The following is a 9,778-nucleotide window of genomic DNA, read 5'->3' on the forward strand; positions in this document are numbered from 1 at the left end:
AGATGGCCCTATCCAACTTTTCAAGTCCAGACCTTGACAGAAGAGAACATAATCTCCAAAAATGGGGAAGTACTCAGAGGCAGAAGGGCCTCCTATCAAGCAGGCTGGTTGAAGAGCTGGTCCCTTGCTTCCTGTCCTCTCCTAAGACCACTGCTGTATAGATGAGCTTGCTTCACAAGCCCTCTTCTCAGCCAGAAGGGAGAGGACAGACCAGGTACTGGAGGTCACAGGTGTGGCAATAGGCCTCCAAAAGAAAACCAAAGACAAGTGAGAGCACTTGGAATGTGTATTTGAGTTCTTCAGGAGGGTCCCCACGGCACATTATTTGCCAGTATGACAGTCTAGCTCTGTGGCTTTTGTAAGAAGTCTCAGCTGAGAGCCTGGCAGCACGGGGTTCAGCTATCAGAGCTGGATGCCCTGCCTTGATTAGAAGTATCCAGGTAGCAAGGCCTTGGTTCAGAGCATGGATGAGAGGCGCTGTTTCTTCCTCCACAGTGGGAAAGGTCATGAGGGCAGGTGCATGCCCTGACACAGGCCTCGGGTCTGTCTCCTCTCCAGCCACTCAGGCTGGCTGTAGGGGCACTGGGGCTGCACAGGCCACCTTGTTGCTAAAGAGGCGTGAGAGGCTGCGCTTGGCTGCTGGCCTGCGGGGCAAAGGTGGCACCGACTGGAGACCACGTACATCCCAGAGGCGCAGAGCACCATCATGAGAAGCTGTGTAGAGTACCTGGCCGTGCACCTGTGGGTAGGCAGGACAGCTGTCAGTCATGAGCAGACTTCCTCCCTCGCTTCCCTGGGGCAGTAGGGAACTAGGCAGGGAAAAACCTACCTGGAGACAGTTGATGACAAAGGTGTGGCCTCGGAACACCCTCTGCAGCACTCCTGACTGGGCATCAAAGGCCCGGGCGCAGGCATCCCCACTGCCTGTGAACACTGTGGACACACAGTGGTATACTAGACCCTTCCTGGCTGCCACTCTGCCACCTCCCCAGGACTAGGACAGGGTGAGAAAGGAGAGTGGCCTCCTAAAGGTCAGATGGCAAACATCTGTAAGCCTTCGGAAGTCAGGGAGGTCACTGAGGGCCCCAAGAGTGTGACTGTCAGCCTATACTGTCCTGGAGTGGCCCTGACTTTCAAGGCTCTCTCAGGACCAGGTACTCATCTTATACCCTATTGGGTTAGGCAGGTTACTCTGCCTCCTGGTTCTAAGACAGTCACTGTATCCTGCAGGCTCTCCACCCTGCCATTCCATCCCTTGTATCTATTGGATCAGCCAGAACCCATCCACCCTTCTCAGAGAGGGATGTAGCCTTGAAGCAGAGCCCAGACTCTCTGGCACTCTCCTGTACTTGACAGCCCATCTGACTCCCTCCTTAAGGTCTTTCTCTGTCATTACTTGGCTTGGTGGTGTTCTGGCACCAAGGACACCAGAGTCCCTGCAATAGTTGCTAGGACAGGATGGCTGAGTGCCACCCCATGGTTTCTGGTGCAACGAGAGGGCTCTGAGTCCTTTTAAATCAGTACTAGTAAGGCCAGTGATAAGGCCCACGTAGAGTAGCCACCCAGAGAATTGAGTAGTTTATTGCCATCCTACACTAACTTCCCCGGAAGCTGCTCTGACGCTGAGCAGACCAGCAGGTCACGTGGCAGACATGCAGGAAGCACGGACACACTAGGGAAGACAGGAAGAAAACCACGGGGGCCTGTTAGTGAGCCCAGAACTACTGCTGGTGGCTGGGGTGGGGGTGGGGGAAACTGTTAGGTCCAGCTAAGAAGTAAGGATGCTGGGCTACTTATGTACCCTTCAATACACCTGGCCAGGGCAGGCTCCTGGGTATCAGCTCCCGACAGACCTAGAATCTCCTGGGAAGAGAATCTCAGTGCAGAATTACCTAGGTCAGGGTAGCCTGAGGCAGAAGACTCGGGATGCAGGAGCACCATTTCATGGGCTGGGGGCACCCTGAGTAGGCAGTCAGGAGCAAAGCCCATTCTGTAGCCTTGTTGGCAAAGACCAATAGCCAAGCTCTGTCATAGTGGGAGGGGCCATGGAAAGTGACTTCAGCACAGCAGTGCCAGTTTCTGCCAAAGGGAGGGGCACAGGAGGCCACCTGGCAGTGTCTGGGGCTAACTGTTCTGTGCTCGGTTAAGAGAGAGGTCCCTGGTCAGGGAGCAGAGCTGTGCTTCTCTGTTAGGCTGTCTGCCTAGGGCTCGATATCCATGCTTTCTCCCCTCAGCAGCTTTACATGAAGTCAAGCTCATTTTTCACTAGAAAGATATTTGTAGACTCCCTATGGGAGTCTAACACCTGCTTCTGTTAGGTGCTCATAAACTAGATGGAAGAGGACAAGCCATCAGTGAAGCTGAGAAAGTGACGAAGGCTCAGGTGTGTGACCGTTTGGGACCCAGAGCAGAAAGCTTCCTCCCTACCCAACAAGACATTTTTTCCAGAGCAACCATGACTCATCTCTACAGAAGTGTACCATCTTGGACTGAGACCCCACCTTTCCTGCACAGAACCGTCAAAACTGCACATGGAACCCGAGGGTGGGGTTTCCCTGATCTCAGAGGGACCTACTCAGCTAGAAGAAGAAAAGAAAATGCCCTTAGCTCTTCCCTCTGCCTGCCTGCCTCAAAGACCACACAATTGCTGGTTTTCCAAGAACTACCTTGATCCATGTTGCCCCACTTAAGATAAAAGACGTGTGTTATTCAGGAGTCATGGGTTCCAGCCTAAACTGTCAGCCTCCCTAAAACAACAAAAACCTCATTTCATCTACTGTCACCTAAGGCTAGGTAAGGTTAACCCCATGGGCCTGGCTGCATTAAAGAGATGTTTCTGTCTCACCTGGAGATTAGAATGGGACCAGCTAGCTCAGTCAGCAGAGCATGAGATGCTTAAAGTGTGTCCCTGAGACACGAATTTAACTCTAGGATCCTGAGTGTCCACGCCTCCCACGATCTCATAAAGGTGAGAAGAAGTCCTAAGCCCTTACTCAAACCTTCTGTGCATCCCTCTTGGGAAGCAGGTGCCTGGAGAGGGACGTCTTCACCTTAGTCACCAATGAAGTGGGAAGGTGGTAGGGCTCAGTGATAGCAAACCATGCAGGCAGGAGAGGCAAGAGACAAACTAGGAAAGGAAGGTAGGGTGGGCAGCCTGGGATGGCCAGGACTGATCACTTACAGGTGCCTGCGTGGTACTTGAGGGCACTCACGCTGTGTCTATGTGCTGGAAAGGTGCGCACCCTCTCCCCGGTATCAGCTAGCCAGCACTTGACAGTTCTGTCTGCACTGCCCGAGTACAGGAGCCGATCTGTGAGCTGTAGGAAAAGCAAAGGGTCAGCCCGTTGGCCTTGATAGCTGAACAAACCTCAAACTGTTCTCTACAAGGCAGGAAACATTAGCAGGTCTCAATGGGGAAAATCAGGGTGACCCCAGAAAGTACTCCCCACTATCCACTACAGCGCTGTACAATGCTAGCTTCTCTCCCCTGGTGTGTCTAGGTCCCAAAGGCAGAGCACACTCAGCCTAGAAAACCCTGGAGTCCCCAAGCGGAAACCACTAGACCTTATTAAATAGCTCTACAGACTCCAGAGCCATGCAGACCCAGACAGAGCCTGCAGACCCCACACAGAACCTGCAAATGTCAGACAGAGCATGCAGATCCAGATAGAGTTCTGCAGACCCACATAAACCTGCAAATGCTAGACAGAACCTACAGTCCCAGACAGAACCTGTAAATGCCAGACAGAGCCCCGCAGATCCAGACAGAGCCTGCAGACAGAGACAGAGCCCCATAGACCCAGACAGAGCCTGCAGACCTAGACAGGGCCTCCCATCCCCATACGGCCCTGCAGATCTGAGAGCTGCCACAGACTCAGCTTCTTTCCGCTATCTGGCTATTCCTCCTCCACAGGCTCACTAGTGAAGCCTTGGTTCCCAGCTGATGACGCTGGAGAGGTAGCAGAGTCTCGGGAGGATCCTAGGAACCCTTATCCCAAACTGGCAAGTTCAATGCCCCCAAACATAAACAGAAGCCCCCTGCCTACCCTGCCTATACATTATTCTCATCTACAACAGGGGCCCCTAGAACTCCTGGCAAGTCACACTCTAGGTGAGGGTCAGGTTACTTTCACTTAAAGTCCCCAAGAGACTAGAAGGAAGGCTGTTGTCACCACTAGCATATGTTAAGTGAGAAAATTGGTGCCCAATTTTAAGTGAGAATATGAAGGCTGATAGTATACTACCCCAAATACAGCAGCAGAGGCGGTGTGGTTAGACTCTCCTTGCATGTCCTGACTCCAGGGGGAAGAAAAAGGCTCTTATCACCAAAGATGGAAGCTCAGGTTCAGCAAATACAGACACAGGACAGGCTTTCAGGGTTTTTGTTGTTGTTTTTGTGTATGTATGTACGTGAGTTCATGTTTCTAGTGTGTGTGCATGTGTGTGTGCATGTATGTGTGTATTGTGGATGTGTGTGTCTATGTATATGGAGAGCTCATGTCCCTAGTGTGTGAATGTGCTTGTGTGAACATGTGTGTATGTGTACATGCATGTGTGTGTGTGTGCGTGCATGCATGGATGTATGTCCATGTATGTGGAAAGTTCATGTTCCTAGCATGTGTATGTATGTGCAAGTGTGTACATGTGTATATGTGTGCATGTGTCCTTCCTTTGATAGTGTTCTGAGCTCACTAAATTAGGCTGTCTAGATAGCAAGTCATAGGGACCCGCCTGTCCCTGTCTCCAGAGCTGGGATTATACTCATGTGCCACCATACCCAGCTTTTTTGCTTGGTGCTGGATGGACTTGGGTCCTTAGCTTGCATAGCAAACCTCAGAGCCACCTCCAGCCCTGTTTTTCCAGACAGGGCTTTGAAGCTGGCTTCAGATTTCCTCCTGGCTCCATGCACCAGGACTCCAGGTATTCTCACTCACACCAGCTCACACCGGCCTGTTCAAAGTCCCTTTCTCTGTCAGGTCCCTTCGGTGGCACTATCTCCTCTTGGGACATTTTCATAAATCTTCCTCTTCAGCCAAACTAGGCTCCATTTTCCTGGCAAGGTCTGCACTTCTGGGATCTGAACATATCTCCCCCAAAGCACAGGTCACACACTTTCCCCAGAGCAAGACTGTGTGGGTGGTGGTCTGGGGCCAGGCATAGTGAGCACCTTTAATCCCAGTACTCAGGCAGAGGCAGAGGCAGAGGCAGAGGCAGAGGATCTCTGTGAGTTCGAGGCCAGCCTGTCTACATACAGAGTGAGTTCCAGGAAACCAGGGCTGTTACACAGAGAGACCCTGTCTTGAAAAAACAAAACAAAACAGAACAGAACAAACAAAGCAAAAACCAAAAACGAAGGATGTTTAGACCACGAGAACTCCACTCACTCCGCACGTGAAAGGATAGACGGTCTGATGCTCGGAACAGGTTGGTTCCATGAACTGGGCCTACCAAAGGTGTGATACTACGAATGGGCTTGAGTTCCCTCAATTCCCACCCTCCAGCAATATGACAGGGCAGCAGGTGGACGGGTCTCACCTCCAAACAGATGACAGAGCCCTGGTGCTCCCGGAAAACCCGCAGCTGCTCCCCACTCAGGATGTCCCAAGCGCGAACGGTGGCATCAGTGCTGCCTGTGAAGGCTGTGTGGCTGGACACATGCAGCACCAGGCACAGCACTGCACCTGTGTGGCCCCGAAGAGTCTGGTGGCAGCAGCCACTGGCTACCTGCCACACTTTGGCTGTGTCATCTGAGCTGCCAGTCACTAGGAGCCCACCACCCATGGCTGCCTCCAAGCAGGGATCTTGGGGCAGGTCCTTGGGAGCAGAGTAGGCTAGTGTCAGTACACAGTTCCGGTGGCCCCGGAACTCTTGGGACACTTGCCCTTTGTCCACAGTCCACACACGAGCTGTCCGGTCATAGGAACTGCTGAAGAGCTGGTCATTGGCAACTAGGATCCTGTGGGTAAGAGGGGAGGAGGTCAGACTCAGATCACTCAGGGTTGAAGGAATCCACCCAACCATCATGGGCTAGCCTTGGCACTTCAGCTGACATGGCTTCTAGTCTCCACCCTGGTCCACACTCAATTTCCAAGATCCAGTCCAACCATCACACTTCTGCCTGTCTCTCCCTCAGCCACCCACTCGTCCTCCATTCTTTCCCTCGGTGACAAACCTGCTGGCCTGACCTTTGTTTCAGCAGGGAACATATCTCCCTTATAACACTATCCAAGCCAGATGCATATGAGGAAGAGGGGAAAGAGGAGAAAAGAGGAAGGGGACACAGGTTTTCTGTTTAAAATAGGACAAAACAAACAAACAAACAACACTCAGGAAGCTGAGGCAGGAGGATTGCTTTGAGTTCAAGGCTAACCTGAGTTACATAGTAAATTTAAGGCAAGTGCAGGCTGAAGAACAAGAGCCTGCCTCAAAGAGCAAAGCAAAGCAAAACAAAAGCAAGGAAGACAGTCTAGGGCTATGGGAGACCACCTGGCCTCCTTGGAAACAGTCTGGTAAGGTGATGGTATATCTGGAGGGCTATAAGGAGTCTGGGAGGCTCAGAGTGTACTCAGGGGTGACCAAGTGAGACACAGACAAGCCACGGTGTGGAGTGAGTCTCTGCTGTCAACAGGAGAGACCTTGCCACTCCAGGGCACAGGCTAGACTCCAGACACATGACTGGCAGGGGCAGGCAAGTGGCCACAGGGAACTCTGGGTATGAGGTATTAGAAGGGCAGTCATGCAGCAGGCTGGCTCACCCCAGCACAGAGCTTGAGTCAGGGGTAACTACTGACAGCTCCCACACTGATAAATGCTACCACCTCCCCAGAAGAACACATTTGTCTTTGGAGAACTTTACACAAAACCTCCAAGGGAACATTTATACATCTTTGTTAAGAACTCTTGACTAACCTAACAGGTATAGCCTATGCCTGGGATCCAGGCACTCGGGAGTCAGAGGCAGGTGGATCTTTGAGTTTGAGGCCAGCCTGGTCTAATTCCTGATTTGTTGAGAGTCAGAACCCCCTTGACAAGAACCTATGATGTTCTGGGGGCGCGGGCTGTTTTAAGCTTACACCATATGGGGTGCTCTGGAGACACTGGAGTTTGCAATGGTTAATCTTGATTGTGAAATTGATGAGATCTGGAGTCACCATAGAAACAAGCCTCTGACACATCTGTGGGAGTTTCAAGGTGAGGTTGACTGAAGTTGGAAGCCTCATCCTAGGTGGGTGACACTGGTCTATGGATTGTGGTCCTAAGCTGAATATAAAGGAGTAAGTGAGCTGAGACCAGACATGAGAGCTCTGCTTCCTGGGCTGTGGACATCAGGTGATCAGCCACTTCATGGTCCTACCTCCATGCCTTCCCCTCCATGATAGACTGTCGTAGTGAGTTGGTGTGGTACAAAAAGCTAAACACTATACCCCAAGACCTGGTTGCTCCAAGAGCAGATCTTCATTTATACCAGTACCAGCTTTTGTCGTGTAAACCTTACCTCCCAAGTTATCCCCTCCCCACCCCCCCCTTTTTTTTTTCCCGAGATAGGGTTTCTCCGTATAGCCCTGGCTGTCCTGGAACTCACTTTGTAGACCAGGCTGGCCTCGAACACAGACATCCGCCTGCCTCTGCCTCCCGAGTGTTGGGATTAAAGGCGTGCGCCACCACGCCCGGCTCCAAGTTATCCTTAATTGGTTAATAAAGATGCCTACAGCCTGTAGCTTGGCAGAAGAGAGGTGGGCAGGGCTTGAGAGCCTGAGTCTGGGTTTTAGGCAGGGACCATGAAGAAGAGGAGAAGAAAAGAGAAAGAAGAAAGAAGCTACTATAGAGTAGGTGGATTGTGAGTGCATGGCCACAAAGGTCAGCCTGTTGGAGTTGGAACAGCCCAGGGAGAACATGGCAAGTGACATATCGGGGTCATTGACAGGGAAGTAAACAAAATAGCATAGAGGGTTGATACCTGCCCAACTCTAGTGCTTTAAGGTTTATTATAAATATAAAGGCTTCTGTGTCTTTTATTTGGAAACTAATGATATAAAGTGGGATAGAAACCCCCAAGTAATATTTACTACAACAGACTGTACCCACGTAACTGGCTCCCTTACGTTGCTTTGGGGGGAGGAGTCAAAGCAATAAGCAAAGAAGTCTCCAGGGGTTAAGTGGGCCCCATGCAGATGCAGCACAATGTACAATAGGGACAATCACACACAGCCTAGATCTGCAGACAAAAGTGAGCACCAGGCTCTCAGGCATTTGAGAACATCCTTCTTGTTGTGGGTTTGGAACAGCGACTGGTGGGAAATAGTGTATGTACTTATGTACTTGTGTGTTTGTATATGTTCTATCTGCGCATGTGGATCGGATACATATTGCACATACATGTGGACATTTCTATGTATGTGTGCTTGAATGCATCTCAGTTATTATGTATGTGCTGTGTATATGTATGTTTATAGGAATGTTCTTTTTTTTTTTTTTTTTTTTGGTTTTTCGAGACAGGGTTTCTCTGTGTAGCCTGGCTGTCCTGGAACTCACTTTGTAGACCAGGCTGGCCTCGAACTCAGAAATCCTCCTGCCTCTGCCTCCCGAGTGCTGGGATTAAATGCGTGCGCCACCACGCCCGGCTATAGGAATGTTCTTATTGATACATGTTATAGGTAGTTGTATGTCCTTGTGCTGTGCCTTTGTGTGTATTATGTACATTACGTGTGGATACTAAACCTTGTAGGGCATAGTTTTTGCCTTGCTTAAAGAACCTGGTGAGCTACTTGAGGTCAAGCTGGTTGTCTGAGGGTGTGGACTCTCACCCAACTAGGTTGGCTCCTGATTGATGCCACAGTTTCCTTCAATAAGTTCCTGTGGAGAGGGGAGGGGGTATTCTGAGACAGGGTTTAACTCGAAGCCAAGCTGATCTGGAGCTCACTCTGGAGATCAGGCTGGCTTTGAAGTCACAGAGATCAGCCTACCTCAGCTTCCCAAGTGCTGGGACAACTGACAAAAGCTATCATGTGTCAGTGACATCTTCCTGGGAGGAAGCCAATTTGACCTGTGCAAGCTGATTCCTTGTGATCTCCTACTCCTGCAGACACCTCCATGCTGTCAGGCTGCCATCCGCTGTGGATCTAGAGCTGCAGCTAGGTTGAGTAGCTAATCTGCCTGTCTGGAGGCCCACACAGTACCCCTGACTATGACACATCCCCTCCTCCATGTCCATACAGAAAGACCCTTGGGCCCAAGTAGGGTCCCTCCAGTCAACATGACCTCAAGGGTCCCTATGCTGGGCATCTACTTAGGACCTGGAAGCCAAAGTAACCATTGTGTGCCATAAAAATAACATCAAGCCGATCTGGTCAGCAAATGAATCTCCTCTGCTCAGGCCCAACCTAAATTCAACAAGGAAAAATTCAGACCTTGAAGAAGCCACAGGAAAGGAAGTTTTAAAATAACACCAACTGTCTCTTCCTCCTTCTCTGAGTCCCTGTTTTACCATCAGGGTCATGGAAGCAGTCTCCTCTGGAACTTGCTCCCACCAGTGGGTGCTACAGCTCCAACACTACTCCTCACACACAGAACGGCAGTTATGATATGTGGGTCCCTGGAGAGTACAGACTAATTAATATATGTTAGTGATGTCTCTTTCCTGTGGCTCCAGTGTCCAAACAGCCTGCTCCTGCAAGCAGTTAGCTACACTGCTCAATCCAGTCCTTCCTTCCTTCCTTCCTTCCTTCCTTCCTTCCTTCCTTCCTTCCTTCCTTCCTTCCTTCCTTCCTTCCTTCCTTCC

General features: G+C 50.8%; 1 protein-coding gene across 1 annotated transcript in view; it reads right to left on the reverse strand.

Moving 5' to 3' along the window:
• Window positions 1-268: 268 nt before the first annotated feature.
• Wdr86 (WD repeat domain 86) overlaps window positions 269-9,778 on the reverse strand; it is a 17,710-nt gene continuing 8,200 nt past the window's right edge. Inside the window, exons 3-6 of the mRNA XM_021162173.2 lie at window positions 5,536-5,956; window positions 3,182-3,317; window positions 830-933; window positions 269-739 (exon numbers count right to left, since the gene is read on the reverse strand). Of these exons, the coding sequence (XP_021017832.1) occupies window positions 563-739; window positions 830-933; window positions 3,182-3,317; window positions 5,536-5,956 (838 nt within the window). The 3' untranslated portion in view covers window positions 269-562. The remainder of the gene's footprint in view (window positions 740-829; window positions 934-3,181; window positions 3,318-5,535; window positions 5,957-9,778) is intronic.

The sequence above is a fragment of the Mus caroli genome, chromosome 5 (assembly GCF_900094665.2).
Source record: "Mus caroli chromosome 5, CAROLI_EIJ_v1.1, whole genome shotgun sequence".
Lineage (NCBI taxonomy): Eukaryota > Metazoa > Chordata > Mammalia > Rodentia > Muridae > Mus > Mus caroli.